The 14,118-nt window shown below is 51.9% G+C and overlaps 4 protein-coding genes across 4 annotated transcripts; 3 read left to right on the top strand and 1 right to left on the bottom strand.

The window, feature by feature from the left end:
- V8C40DRAFT_207064 (uncharacterized protein) lies at positions 1–1,400 on the top strand. Its single transcript, XM_083212061.1, has 3 exons — positions 1–719; positions 798–1,087; positions 1,146–1,400. Exons 1-3 carry the CDS (start codon positions 176–178, stop codon positions 1,365–1,367), a joined length of 1,056 nt encoding a protein of 351 aa, XP_083074345.1. The 5' UTR covers positions 1–175; the 3' UTR covers positions 1,368–1,400.
- Positions 1,401–4,354: 2,954 nt separating this feature from the next.
- On the top strand, positions 4,355–5,216 carry V8C40DRAFT_265031 (uncharacterized protein; the record flags this gene model as incomplete). Its single annotated transcript, XM_083219603.1, has 4 exons — positions 4,355–4,448; positions 4,514–4,525; positions 4,591–4,754; positions 4,818–5,216. The coding sequence occupies 4 exons, from the start codon at positions 4,355–4,357 to the stop codon at positions 5,214–5,216; spliced, it is 669 nt and encodes a 222-aa protein (XP_083074346.1).
- Positions 5,217–7,335: 2,119 nt separating this feature from the next.
- V8C40DRAFT_243081 (uncharacterized protein) lies at positions 7,336–10,820 on the top strand. The gene is made up of 4 exons (XM_083215345.1): positions 7,336–7,903; positions 7,999–8,522; positions 8,579–9,083; positions 9,137–10,820. Exons 1-4 carry the CDS (start codon positions 7,675–7,677, stop codon positions 10,555–10,557), a joined length of 2,679 nt encoding a protein of 892 aa, XP_083074347.1. The 5' UTR covers positions 7,336–7,674; the 3' UTR covers positions 10,558–10,820.
- Positions 10,821–11,261: 441 nt separating this feature from the next.
- V8C40DRAFT_286762 (sugar porter family MFS transporter) lies at positions 11,262–13,093 on the bottom strand (the record flags this gene model as incomplete). Its single annotated transcript, XM_083222571.1, has 3 exons — positions 11,262–12,493; positions 12,586–12,911; positions 12,984–13,093. 3 exons carry the CDS (start codon positions 13,091–13,093, stop codon positions 11,262–11,264), a joined length of 1,668 nt encoding a protein of 555 aa, XP_083074348.1.
- Between the last annotated feature and the right edge of the window lie 1,025 nt (positions 13,094–14,118).

Here is a 14,118-nt window from a genome sequence, read left to right on the forward strand (position 1 = left end):
ATCACATCAAATTCGCTCGTTGCATCTCATTCTTTTTTTTCCCGACGTCATACGAAAATATCCCAACGAGTTACGGCTGCGCCGCGACAGGACCGGAGAGAGAGACACTCACTCACCTACCAATTTCCACCACTTTCATGATATCAACCAAAAAAAGATTTAACGAATAAACAACATGCCGTCAGAAGGAAGCATGGAGCTGCTCCGCAGTGAGCTTCTTAGAAGGGCGCGAGGGGAGGAACGTGGAAGCACCACCCAAGACCAGAGCCAGAACGAGGTCCTCGCCTCACGTCGACAAACCATCATGCGAGAGATGAACACGAGCCACAAATTTCCTAGACGACTTCTGCTGCCACACCTAGCACTGGGCCGGAGAAGGGTCACCGACGAGGAAGCTGCTCTGGAGAGCCCAAAGACACCTGTGTTGCCTTCGAGACGATCAAACTCGCCGCCTGTCTACCGCATGAGCATGGCTGGTCGACCTGCAGTGGGAGGCTTGCCGGTTGTTCCTCAGCCGGCGGTCCTGGCAGCATCGGACGCCCGTCGTGCGGCTCTGGAAACTATGAATTCCGAAGTTCGGGATGAGCCACAGCCGGTCAAGAAGAATAAGCCGAAGCGCTTTCTGTTCTGCTTGCCGTGGATCAAGTCGAGGCATGTGCGAGCGCAGCTTGCCATGTGCTTCGTGGCTGCTACGTTTCTCTTTTCGCTGCTGGCAGTGTGTAAGTGGATATATGTTTTTTTTTGGAGTGTTGCACAGCGTCTAAATAGTGATCGTGAAATGCTGATATCCGTTGCAGATCTGGGTCTTACACTAACAAAACATGTTGTTATTGGCGAGCTGAATATCATGTTAATCATGATCATTCTTTTGGCGGGAGTCTTCTTCTGCTATAGCCTCATCCGCCTATGGATTCTGATTGTTCGCGGAGACCCGCCGGAGATTCCAAGGGCCATAGACCCGCGTGGATATGCCGTTCCGCGCAACCCCATACGAGTGGTGATGGCCCAAGATGAAGAAGCTGCCGGCGTCGAGAATGAAGCCATGACGATGAAGCCGCCCGCCTACGGACTCTGGCGAGAGAGCGTGGTATGTACATGCATTACGAGGGATATTCTCATGAGAACCGAGCTAACATGATATCCAGCGTGTGGATCCAAACCGCTTCTTCTGGCAGCGGAATGATTCTGCTCAGCCCACGCCTCCTCCGCCAACAGCGGGACCGAGGCCGCCGTCCTACATATCCGAAGATGGAGTATCCTACGTGGTTGATGCGGTGCCTCGGTCTATCGCTCCGTCATCAGAGGGCGAACACCAGCCGGTGCACCCTTCAGAACGAGGAAGAGCTGGTTTGCCACCTCCGAGTTGAGAGGATGAGTGGGTAGCTGGAAAATGGTCGAGGGTCTTGGTGTTTTCTCCGGGTGTTTCTTCGGCGTCAATGGCATGAAATTACGGGCATGGTGGTACATGGGGATGCGTCCAGGCCAGATTGGAGGCGGCGGATTGTATATTGCCGCCTTGTCGACGGTGTTCTTGGTAATATAGGATGCCCGCCCATGATTTGAATTGCCCACTCTGGCAGCTTTTTCATCAACTCACCCTTTTGTTCTGGCTCTCTTTGTCGTTTTGTGAGGTTCTGTACTCCATACTGCACTGCTACTTGATAACTTTCATGTAATACGTGCATTTTTACATTTTGATTGTCAGTCACACATGGGCCACTTTTCCCATGTCTTGGCTCACGGTCCCTTGCCCTGTCCAGGCGTCGGTCGAGAACTGGGCCGGTTCCCTTTCCCGGCGGGTGAAGGCGTCATGATTGGCTGCCAGATGCATGCACAGCTGAGAAATTAATATTTGGAGCAGCACCAGCACTGTCTTTTTTGCGTGCTTGCCTGCGTCGGGTGTTGGGAGCATCCGCTAGCGCAACCGAGTTGGATGCTGCAGCCATCAATTTTTTGAAAAAACGGATCAATGGAAGGGCTTGAAATGAGACGGGCTTCGTATTTTTGCCTATCCGGAGGCCGCGTTTGAGTGCCTTGATGCCCCCATTTGAGTGTGCTTGGATGCCCCCAAAGAGTTAAGCCCCGTCATCATCGACCTCCGGGCGTCATCTTCGTTTTGGGCAGAGCAATATCCCTGGTCTGGCCGAGGCAAATGTTCCGTCAGTCACGACTAGGATTTGTTCAAGGTTTTGTTTGGCGGATTACGCGCAGGTTTATTTGACAGCGGTGATGGCATATTGTTGCATTGGGGTGTCAAGGGCAAGGCAAGGGTCTGGCGTATAACAGTGGAAGGGCTCGGGGACACGTTGCTCTGGGGGGCTTTTTGGGCTGGGATGGATGGAAATCAATTGAATCACGGGATCGCATTTTTGGGGGAGCTTTGGAGGAGGTAGTGGGAATGCTAGTCCGGATGGAGAAGGACGGGCTGGTTGTTGTACGGCGAGGATACTTGAGGATTACTGCGGTGTTTTTGGGGAGGTTTTGGGGTAAAATTAATTGGCCGCACCGGGTCAATGCGCGGCTTTGGTTGTTGGCTGTAGGTACTGGACTTTTGATGGGCTGCAGCTGAGCATTTCTGTTGCAGGTGGTACCTTGCATGTATAGTCGCAGTAGGAATATACCTCCTAGCAGAGTTAGTAAGGTACTAACTTAGTAGATAATACCTGATGTCGCATTTACAGTATTCCCATCATGCATGATGTTTTCTCTTTGCTGTTGAAGTTCAGTCAGCTTGAATGAAATGATACGAGATGTTGGTACTTCGTATGGCCGTTAATGTCTGTACGAGTATGCAACATGTACCTCGTAGGTATCGCCCCTTCGATGCGGGTGATCCATCAGCCATTTGCGCACCCGTGGCGAACTTGCAACCCCTCACCTCTCCCCCAAAAGCGCTAGCGGTGGGGCGCCCTGCTAGAGCGGGAAGGGCCCTGCAGCGCTGCAAGTCCAGCGTGATGAATTGATGCCTCAGCGCTGCTCCAGTGTGAGTCCAGGGAGGCAACGCCCCGGAGCCTCAGTGGACGAACCTCAGTGGACGAACCACACACCCACGGCGCAGCAGTCGCGCACGCACTAGCTGGCTCACAACCCACACGTAACGCATCAAATCAGACTGGCCTGCATTTTGCTGAACCAATCCCTCGCTCCTTCGCCCTCGTCCACGCCGCTCCACTTCCCTACAGTATTTTTCCCTTTTCCCTCGATCATAATCATCTCCTCACGACAAGAAAAATTTTCCCTTGACCGGAATCCATTAGTTTGTTGGTGGACGTCGCTGTTGTTGTCGCCGTTGTCGGAATCACTTCACGTTGCTGAAAGCAGAACACTCTACGAGACGCAGTATCTTTTTCATACCAGGTGTGTATTTGCCCACCAGTTCCTCTGCGCCCACAAAAAAAGAGAAAGAAGGTTTCTCTTGTCCGCTGTCACGGAATATGCCATCGCCCTGTCAAAGTTCAACCGGTATCTTGAGCGCATCGCCCCGCAAGTGTCATTTTTATCATTCTACGATTATTTGATGCAAGATGGGAGCCAAGCCGACTTGTTCCTCTCCCCGCTGCTCCGATTCCGTGGCGGCAGCTCGGTCCGTGATCAAGGCCACATCTGTGCGACTGTGTGCGACACAAGACGATCCATGCGGTGCGACTCCGATTTCGACTCGATATCAATATTGCGACCAAGTCTGGGTGCGAGATGATTGAAAGGTCATTCCGCGCATGCTTCGGTTAGTGGAGATATGATCGCATCACTGGCGGCGGTTATATGCTGTGCGTGTCTGGCTCATCAAATGGCGAGGCGACTCGGCTTCTCTGCCCTGCATGATCGAGGCGACGACTTCCTTCTACTGCAAAGATGAGATCTACGCCATCCGCATATTTCTGCTGCCGTGTCGTTCATGGACGCTTCGAGCCATATTGATTGCGATGCATCTGCATCTATACCGAGCCGTCGGCAAAGCGTTTTCTCCATCGAAGCTGCCTGGATCGTGGCCTCGTCGACAAAGATGACACACCTCGTCTACACAATTTTGGAGTCGCCAACGCTGTTTTCTCTGCCCTGTCAGGCTTTTTTGCCCCCAAATACCCTGCAGCTGTTTAGCGAGGGAATTTCTTGCAGCCAAGCTAGCAACGGCGTTTCGAACAGCCCCGCGACAATCCATGGGCCCGCCAGGTTTTAGTGGCCCTGATGGTTTCCTGGTTCCCGGCGCCTGTCAACGGATTATACGGTTGAACTTTAACTGGGCATGACATATGGATACTTTCGGAATCTAATGGCGTATAAATGGGGGTTTCCCAAATTCCTGGCACGTTTTGCTAACCTCGTTTTCTTGACCAGAACATAACACATTATCAAAATGTCTTCTCTCTCGCGTCGTGCTTGCTACAAGTGTGGCAACGTTGGCCACTATGCCGAGGTTTGCTCCTCTGCCGAGCGTCTCTGCTACAACTGTACGTGCAATCATCTACTTGGAACATTGAAATTAGGAACACTCGGCTAACAGGTTGAAAAATAGGCAAGCAGCCAGGTATGCATCTTCGAAGCGAATCCCGACTCCTCCGCCATCCCTGACTCTAACAACTCCCTTGACAGGCCACGAGTCCAACGGCTGCCCCCTTCCTCGCTCTACTGAGGCGAAGCAGTGCTACCACTGCCAGGGACTTGGACATGTCCAGGCCGACTGCCCTACTCTCCGCTTGAGCGGCACTGCCACCAGCGGTCGCTGCTATAACTGTGGCCAGCCCGGACACTTGGCTGTACGTTTTACACTTCCCGAAAACGATGCGCTATCGAGAGATGTGCTAACATGACCATTGTAGCGTGCTTGCCCCAACCCCGGTAATGCCGGTATGGGCCGTGGCGCTCCCATGGGCCGTGGCGGCTTCGTTGGCGGTTATGGCCGCGGAGGCTTCGCCAACGGCCCTCGCCCGGCTACTTGCTACAAGTGCGGTGGCCCCAACCACTTTGCTCGTGACTGCCAGGCTCAGGCCATGAAGTGCTATGCTTGTGGCAAACTTGGCCACATCTCCAGGGATTGCACTGCCCCCAACGGCGGTCCCCTGAACACCGCTGGCAAGACCTGCTACCAGTGCGGCGAGGCTGGTCACATCTCCCGCGACTGCCCTCAGAAGAACAACAGCACCGAGATCAACAACGAGGTTGTGGACCTTAACAACGTGCCCGCTCCCCCGGTCGCTCCCATTGCTCCCGTCGCCTAGACGTCGCGGGTGTCCCGTCTGGCGCCCTCCTCCACAGGTGGTCAGCGAGGTGGCAGACGGACAACTGGCCTAGGGCAGTATCCACGAGGTGTAACAAAAACCAAAGCCAAAAAACCCAACTCTGGACCCTAGGCCGCATTTCTCGTTTCAACATAACTTTTGTTTCTGGTTGCAACATATTTTTTCGCTGCACACCCCAGATTGTGCCTCCTTGATTTTGGTCTTTTTTATTATTTTCCCCTCTCTTTTTTTACATCGGATGGTCGGCAACATTTCTTCTCATCGGCTTACACGGAGTCTTTCTTTGGCTTCGGTTCATGCTACGTCTGTTTATTTTTTCTTTCACTCTCTCATCGCAGACGTAATTATACGAGAGAATGGCGACGGCAAGAGACATACATTTTCCTGCAGCCCCTATCTCCTGCGTGAAAAAGGAATGAGCAAAAATGACGGCGACAGCGACGACGATATCGGAAGCGTCAAATTTTCTTTTTTCTTATACACATTTTCTCAAATTGAAGAGCGTCCGATTTTGGAGGGCCCCTTGGCTACGCATGGGCCCCTCCGAACCGGTTCCTGGGCATACCCCCATCTTTCAAACGAATTTAACTTTGGATCACATCACTCGGAACTACCTACATATTACGGACTGAAACGACAGACGCTGTCAACGTAGCTCTTGACGACCTAAAGACTTTAGGCACATGCGATGGATATACCCCGCGAGGCTGTGTGTGTGTATGATGTTGTGATGAGCTTGAATCGGCGGCGCTGCTCTTGGGGCTGCACACAGTATTGCTTGTCGTTGAGCTAATGCAGGCCTCGGGTTTGCTCTATTTGTGCAGACTCGGAGACTCAAGCTACAACACTAGTGACGGCTGTCACCTCCTGGGGTACACGAGCGCGCGCGCGTGCCAAGGGCGGTGGATGCAAGATGTCTTGAAGAATTGGGCAGTTTGAGGATGCTGAGAGGAGATAGGAGCTGTGCGATCCAACGGCTGGGCGGCATGGAGAATACGAGCACGTCCCCAAGATTGTCAAGGGAATGGGATCACGGGCATAGAAACGTTGCCCGTGTTTTCGGAGTGGTTGGCGTGGCTGCCGGAGCAGAGGACAGCTGGGAGAAGCGGAAGATGCAATGATACAGTAAAATATGACAAACGGAGAAGCGCAGATGAGGAAGATGAAGAAGAAATCCTGTCATGAAACCCTCTTCTGATGGCGACGGCGACACAGCAACTGTTGGCGCTGCGCGTTTGTGTTTAGGTGTGATGAGTGTTTGTGTAGATGTGTGCATGTGTGTTGTCTCAAGGCGAACGAGGAAGGGTTGATGCAAGACGAGTCGTTGGACAGAAAAGGGGCGGGAGATCATGCCAGTGCAACAACGACCAGTATTGCATCAATCAACGACGCGCCGCCAATGAATTTCAGGTAAGTATCGGATTGCAAAGCATCGACGAGGCTCAAGTTCAGTCACATTGTTCTTCTATTTGTTAAGATCAATGCGATACTACTGACCCGTCGCAGACTCTTCTATTGAACTCCGTTTACTCTCGCCTCTCAGGAAATCTCTTTCTTTCTGCCGCCATGCGGATGTTACCGCATCCCCTGACGCGTACGTGTAGTCAGAGTCGCACAGGAGGAAGAGGATGCAACCTCTGTGCCCGGTTCCTTGGAGCTTGCATTCTACAGACATGTTGGTGGTGGCTTAATATCCAGCTCCATGCGTAAGGCAATGCACCTACACAGAGAATCCACCCATCCACCAGCCATTTATCCAATAGCGTCAACGGCCCCCAATCTGCATACCAGGAAGCATGATGCCTCCAGTTGGCTGCACATCTGCTCGTACTATTGACCGTAGGCAGGAAGCGTAAAGTTCTAGACCGACGGTCTGTGTTCTGGCGAACAGCACTCCGTACAGGTAAGTATGCTTAAAACGCGGGGCCCGTGACGAGAGGCCAGCAGGTTTACTGCATGTTAGTCTTGCTAGACTGCATGTACTGTAAGTATGAAACGGTAAGGACATAAGAGAGGATCAGTGAGTCAGCCTTGTAGACGCAGCTGAGCTGTGATGGTTGCCTAGCTGTAGGCTTTTGGTGTTTCTGAGATGTAGACTATTTTTTCACCACGCATGAGCGAATTTCATATTTTGTTTGCTTGAAGAAAGCGATTGAGTGTCCCGTAACATTGACGAATCGTGATACTTTGTTTGCTTCTTTTGGACGTCTTGACTGATATTCTCCGTTTATTCGATTGCTGCCCTGGGACTAGCGATTCTTTTCTCTTTGGCGCGCAGTCTCACCAGCCAAGACGAGTCGTCCATCCTGATTAGCTTTCAGACGATCAATCGCACTTCACAGAAGAGTCTATATGGCGGCTTCTCTTCTTCTCTAGGAAGCGTTCCATTCGTTCCTGCCATCTGTTTTACGTCCCGCTGGCCGCTGGCTTCTTCACAATGTCGTTCATCAACAGTGACAGCGACAACAACAGCTTTGGATCGCGCAACAGCATCCGCACCAGGCGGTCGCGCTCTGGACGCCGCATCTATCCGAGAGGAAATGATGACTATATGATGCCTCAAGATCCTATTCCGTTTCGCCCACGGAAGCTGGTGAAGCATCAGACGCCGCAAGAGGCGATTGATGAGTTTTGGGCAAAGTTTACGACAAAGGCGCCTGGCAAAGGTGAGTCATTACGAGCCTTGAAGCTAAAGCGGTGTTTATGTTCATATCCATGGGAAAGCAATGGTTATTTCTAATGATGTAATTTTCCGTCCTAGCGACAACTGTGATACCGCAGAACCCATACACTGCCAAAGTCGCCCGGAAGAATGCCAAGGCTGCATCCTCATCAACAACCACTCAAGCATCTTACGAAACCGCGGCGGCTATGTGCCGGGCCAAGGTCGAAAAGATTGTCCAAGAGTGCCGCCGAGTCAACAAGAGGTACCGGGATCCGCACTTTGACCTCGAGGCCGACCTGAAGCTCTGTCGTCGTGATTGCCTGGAGTCGCTCTCCAACTTTGAGCCCCTCGACAACCCGGGAAAGGACTTTCGGCCTGGGAGCGCCAAACGCGTCGTGGAGATATTTGACAAGCCGCAGTTTTACATCGAGGGCCCGACGGCTAATGACGTGAGGCAGGGGAGAGATGGGGATTGTTGGCTCATGTCGGCGTTGTGTACGCTGAGCAACAAGAAGGGGCTGATTGAGAGGTTGTGCGTGGCGCATGATCAGGATGTTGGTGTGTATGGGTTTGTGTTTTACAGGGATGGAGAGTGGATTTCCGAGATTGTGGATGATTTCGTACGTCTTCTTAATGTTTCCATTGAGGGATGTTGCTAACTCTTGATGATGTCCAGCTCTATCTCACCAAGTCTGATTACGACGAGAAGCACTGGGAGCGAGTTCTCTTTGACGAGCTGGAGCGTGTCAATCCGGAAGAAGCCTACCGCAAGGTGTACCAGTCCAACAGCAGCGCTCTGTATTTTGCTCAGTGCCAACATCCGCAGGAGACTTGGCTGCCGCTTCTTGAAAAGTGTTACGCAAAAGCTCACGGAGACTACGCCGCCATCGAAGGAGGGTATGGTGGTGAAGGTATCGAAGACCTCACCGGTGGAGTGACCTCTGAGATATTCACCACCGATATTCTCGACAAGGAGTACTTCTGGAAGGAAGAGCTGCTCAAGGTAAACCAAGATTTTCTCTTTGGCTGCAGCACGGGCGTCTGGGGGATAAACTGGGGTGAGCGAAAGGGAATCCTTGAGCTTCATTCTTATTCCATCCAAAAAGCTGTGGATATTGATGGCAAACGATTACTTCGACTCAAGAACCCATGGGGCAAAGGAGAATGGAAAGGGCCTTGGAGTAGGTGGATTGTCTGTCGGCGGAATGATTAAGAAGATGCTAACAGATAGTAGGCGACGGCTCCAAAGAATGGACTCCTGAATGGCTCGAGAAGCTGGATCATCGATTTGGCGACGACGGAGACTTTTGGATCGCCTACGAAGATTTGCTGCAGAAATACCAAGCATTTGAGAGGACTCGCCTTTTTGATGAATCGTGGCAGGTATCTCAAATCTGGACCACTGTCAACGTTCCCTGGATGCTAGACTACCACGACACTCATTTTTCTTTACGCATCACCAAACCCGGTCCAGTCGTCATCGTACTGGCGCAGCTAGATGATCGATATTTCCGTGGGCTTCATGGCCAATACAAATTTGAGCTGGCGTTTCGCGTCCACAAAGCTGGCCACGAGGATTATCTCGTTCGCAGCCAGGCGCCGTATCGCATGAGGCGCTCTGTCAATGTCGAACTCGACTTGGAGGAAGGCGAGTATGACATTCGTGTCAAGATTGACGCGGCTCGTCTCGATAGGATCTTGCCTATTGAGACAGTGATACGAAATAATGCCAAGAAGCGACGAGAGAAGCTGACCCGTATTGGTCTCGCTTACGACCTCGCACATAGCAAAGGCAAGATCGTGGAGAGTCCAGAAGAAAAGGCTGCAAGAGAAGCACATCAGAAGCGCGTCAAGGACAAAGAGCAGCGTGAGATTAAAGAGAAAATTCTTGAACGCCGAAGAGATGACCACCATCTCAACATTAAACAGCTATCGAGGATCCAGAGACGTGAAACGAAACGAAAGGAAAAGCAAAAGGCAAAGGATAAGGAAAGAAGGCTCAGGACCAAGAAAGGCGAGGAAACGGATAAACCTGACGAAGACGGTGGTGAGCGACGTGACCAGCCAGACGAGAACCATGCAGTGCCATCTTCCCTTAACGGAGCAGGAGCATCAAAGGCAAAAAGAAGGAGTTCAAGATCTATTCCACCGGCAGATAGATTTGGCCGGTCAGCTTCGCAGGGTGACGCACCACCAAGCTCTTCATACTACGAGTCCGAGAGTGACGGTGGCCTTATAAGTATCGCATCACTCTCTGAACTTTCTGACCATGAGATGGACTTGCAAGTCAAAGCCTTTATGAACAACCAGATGAACAAACCTGTTATCGTGACACCACCATCTCTGAGGTTCGAAGATGAGCTGGATGAGTTTGAAAGAGACCCCTGGAACGCGGTTGTCGTGATTGGACTGCGAGTCTACCACAAGGTTGATGAGGAAGACAAAGCCAAGGAAGTAATCACGCTGAAGGTGGTGCGTCCTAATCCGTATGCCGACTCCGAGGATGATACAGCAGCTAAGGAGGAAGATACCAAGGAAGAGCAGGACTCCAAGAGCAAAGGCTTGGATGTCGATGACAGCGCCAAGGATGCGACGCTGGAGGGAGGAGTCAAAGACAGGAAGAAGAGCATTGTGGGAAATGGCGAGGTGCAGTAGACTTGGATGGTCTTGTTACTGCGCGTTGGGGTGCAATCCTTTATTCCTATCCTATAGCTTGCTTTGTGGTTGGATACTGCGGTTTCTTGGCTTTGGGGTGCTGTTTGCGGAGAGACTGATGCTGTTATACCTAAGAACACGAACATTACTTTGAAATAGACATATGCCAGCTGACGATGCACAAGGCACTAATTACTCAATATTCATCTTAATAGGTGTGTAACAAATGTGTCTAAACGTTTCTCAGATAAATAAAATTTCACATCACTGATATGCGCCATATAAGAAGTCTCCTTGCAGTTCGCATATTTTTCGACGTTTATTACCCTTCCAACAATACTATCTGCATAACCCTGCCAAGACATTGAACAATCCAATGGAATCTTGAACTCCCAAGTACACGAATTAAATCAAAATAAACCAAAACACCAACAACCTCTGTTATGAAGTAGAGCATGAGCTCAACGACTTGAAGAACTATCAAATATGAAAGCGACAAATTCACCCTGATAATTTTGTCTTTGTGAATTAAAAAGTGGCTATTGATGTGTCCTTTCCTTCTTCCCTGATTACCATCTAATCTTTTATGATGGTAACGCCATTCCAAATCATGGATCGGCTCCTCCGATAACCAATGGTATAAAAACTACAGCGTAGAACACGAACTCGGAAGATTCCGCTCACGTACATTGTCAAGAAACATTTTAGGACATCTCATCTTCGACTGTGGCGTTTCTATCCTTCTCCTCAACATGAGCCGTGTTGAGGCCCTTTACAGCAGACTCCTCCTTTGGTGTTATAGTCGTACCATCAGATGCCACGGCGGCATGCTGGTGCTGCTCCCAAGTCTCGGAGGGCACCCAGGTGGTGGACTTGCGAGCATTCGAAATCTCGCTGTAGAGCTGGTCAACCTGCTCCAAGCTGAGTCCCTTGGTCTCGTAGATGAAGAACCAGACGTGGGCGATACAGAGGAAGCAGGCGCCGAACCAGACAAAGAAGATCTTGGACTGCAGGTTGGCGAAGCCCTCGCCGTAGTTGACGAGGTATGGGGTGGAGTAGGCGATGGCCCAGTTAAGCAGCCAGTTGGTGGCGGTGGTCATGCTGAGGGATTTGGCGCGGGTGTTGAGGGGGAAGATCTCGCCGGTGACGACCCAGGCGAGGGGGCCCCAGGTGGAGGCGAAGAAGAAGATGAAGATGCAGACGAAGGCGACGGCGGTCTGCTGGCCGGCGAGGTTCTTGACGAAGATGTCGCCGTTGTCGCGCTGGCCGGTGGACACGGTGCCGCAGATTGCGACGATGAGTTGAGATACGCACATGCCGATGGCTCCCGCGAGGAGTAAGGGGCGACGGCCCCAGCGGTCGATGGCGAGGAGGCCCGGGATGGTGGAGGCGACGTTGATGGCGGAGGTGATCATGGAGATTGTGAAGCCGCTCGACACACCTGAGTTTTGGAAGTAGCGTGTGCCGTAGTAGAAGATGAAGTTGATGCCTGTCAGCTGCTGCAAGGCCTGGAGGGCCATGCCGGTGAACTGACGCTTGAGGATGGGCGGGCGGAAGCAGTCGAGGTAGGTAGCTTTGCTGAGGCCGTTTTCATACTCGAGGTTGGCCCTGATCTCGCTGAGCTCGGCAACGACGGCGGGGTCGTCGTTGGCCAGGCGGCGGATGCGGGAGAGGGCGGCGGTGGCCTTTTCGAGCTTGCCGGAGCGGACGAGGTAGCGGGGGGTTTCGGGCAGGAAGAGCATGCCGAAGAAGAGGATGAGGGACCAGGCGAATTGGACGGCGATGGGGATGCGGTAGGAGCCGGAGTCGGGGCGGTTGGAGGTTGCATTGTTGACGACGGCGGCGAGGAGGAGGCCGATTGTGATGGCGAGTTGGTAGGCGCCGACGATGGCGCCGCGGATCCATTTGGGGGCTGTTTCGGACTGGTAGAGGGGGACTGTTGTGATATTTGTTAGAGAGAAATTGGTGATGATGGTTGAAAGGGAGGAAGAAGTTGTGAAGAGAGGAGGATAAGGAGGAATGACTTACTCAGAGCGGAGATCAAACCGACGCCAAAGCCGGCAAAGAATCGACCAGCGAGGAACATGGGGATGGCAGTGGCAACCGTTTGCAACACGACACCCAGGTTGAAGACCCAGGTCGAGATCATCAAGGCAGGACGACGGCCGAAGGAATCAGACAGAAGAGGCGAGGCAAGGGCGCCGAAGAAGGTGCCCGCTGAGAGGATAGACACGATGGCCGACTCTTGGGAGGTTGTGATGTCGAGGTCGCCGCTGGCGTTGCGGTAGCCGGTGCTGAAGAGGTCTTTCCAGTAGGGCATAGCCATGATGCCGCTGATGGTGCCGGTGTCGTATCTGTGAAAACATGTTGGCAAGATGAACTCAAGATGGACCTGTATGATAGTATAGAACATTGTCTTGACTTACCCGTAGAGGACACCACCAAAGGCGACGAAGAAGCCCATTGCGATGGCGGGCCATGAGGCACCGGCTTCATCGTTAGGTTTGGGTATCTTGAGCTTCTCAAGTACACCCATTGTGATAGAAGTAGTGTGACTGAAGGTGTAGTTCAAGAATTTTGTGAGGTCTGTGAATGCAGGTACTCTGGCAGGTCGATGTAAATCTCGAGCAAAAGTCTGGGGAACCTCGTGGATGATTGTGGGGAGAAACAAGAGCAAGACTCGAATCCAACTGACGAGGGATACAACAGACCTTTTATAGTTCAAAACACACCAAAAAGCTTCTTATACGCCCAAAGGGACTTCCCATCGTCTACGTTAGGAGGCGAGTGCTTGGGTTCTGGGGCGAAAGCAAACTAGTCCACTGATGGGGTATGCCTCAAACCTAATGATTCCTTCAGAAGCCATATATGACACCGTGATTGGCAATACAAAGACATTCTCCTGGAGGAGTGGAGCGTGGGTGACTGCCCGGGGTCGAAGCTGAAGCTATCTTCTACGATTGTGGGGGAAGTTTGCGGAGAAGGGCCAGCCAAGCGTCTGGTCCATCCCCGAAGGAGTCAAGTTTCTGGGAACTCGGGAGCTGGGGAAGAGAAAAACCTGGAGATACCCATGGAGAGAAGGATCTTGTCTGCTTTGGGGTGTCTTGGAAAGGGGGAGAAAAGGGCCGTAAAGGGGGTGAGATGGGACTCCGGAATAAGCCTTGGGCTGAGGCTTTTGGTGGCGGCGAGGCTGCGTGGCGCTTTAGAGAAGCCCTGCATAGTCTTTCTTGGATTGTACTAGCTGGGTAGATTGTGGTTTGGGAGATTCAAAAATGGAGAGCTTGTTAAAGAGGGCTACATCGCCTCATGCTGCCCTTCTGAGGCCTTTTGAAAAACTCCTTCTTTAGCATTGGGGGAAGGGGAATATCTACATCTACATTTCAGCTACACGAATAATGGAGCCACTCCATTTTGTCGTGCGGAGAAGAAAACCTGACAATATAGATGATTTCTGGGGGACACGCTCCAAGGGAGGTTTTCAAGCTAGGTACGTTGGTGTAAGTCTGGGCGACTACGAGAAACAGCCACACCCGTTTATAATTTTGCTTCAACGCCGAGAGC

The sequence above is a fragment of the Trichoderma camerunense genome (genome assembly GCF_050948025.1).
Source record: "Trichoderma camerunense strain CBS 138272 chromosome Unknown V8C40scaffold_7, whole genome shotgun sequence".
In the NCBI taxonomy this organism is placed as follows: Eukaryota; Fungi; Ascomycota; class Sordariomycetes; order Hypocreales; family Hypocreaceae; genus Trichoderma; species Trichoderma camerunense.

What these genes read in the sequence shown, in the direction of transcription:
- V8C40DRAFT_243081 (XM_083215345.1), top strand. Translation starts at nt 7,675, where the DNA reads ATGTCGTTCATCAACAGTGACAGCGACAACAACAGCTTTGGATCGCGC. An exon ending in GACAAAGGCGCCTGGCAAAG is followed by an intron (nt 7,904 to 7,998) that starts GTGAGTCATTAC and finishes TTTCCGTCCTAG; the next exon opens with CGACAACTGTGATACCGCAG. An exon ending in CCGAGATTGTGGATGATTTC is followed by an intron (nt 8,523 to 8,578) that starts GTACGTCTTCTT and finishes GATGATGTCCAG; the next exon opens with CTCTATCTCACCAAGTCTGA.
- V8C40DRAFT_207064 (XM_083212061.1), top strand. Translation starts at nt 176, where the DNA reads ATGCCGTCAGAAGGAAGCATGGAGCTGCTCCGCAGTGAGCTTCTTAGA. An exon ending in CTTTTCGCTGCTGGCAGTGT is followed by an intron (nt 720 to 797) that starts GTAAGTGGATAT and finishes TATCCGTTGCAG; the next exon opens with ATCTGGGTCTTACACTAACA. An exon ending in GACTCTGGCGAGAGAGCGTG is followed by an intron (nt 1,088 to 1,145) that starts GTATGTACATGC and finishes CATGATATCCAG; the next exon opens with CGTGTGGATCCAAACCGCTT.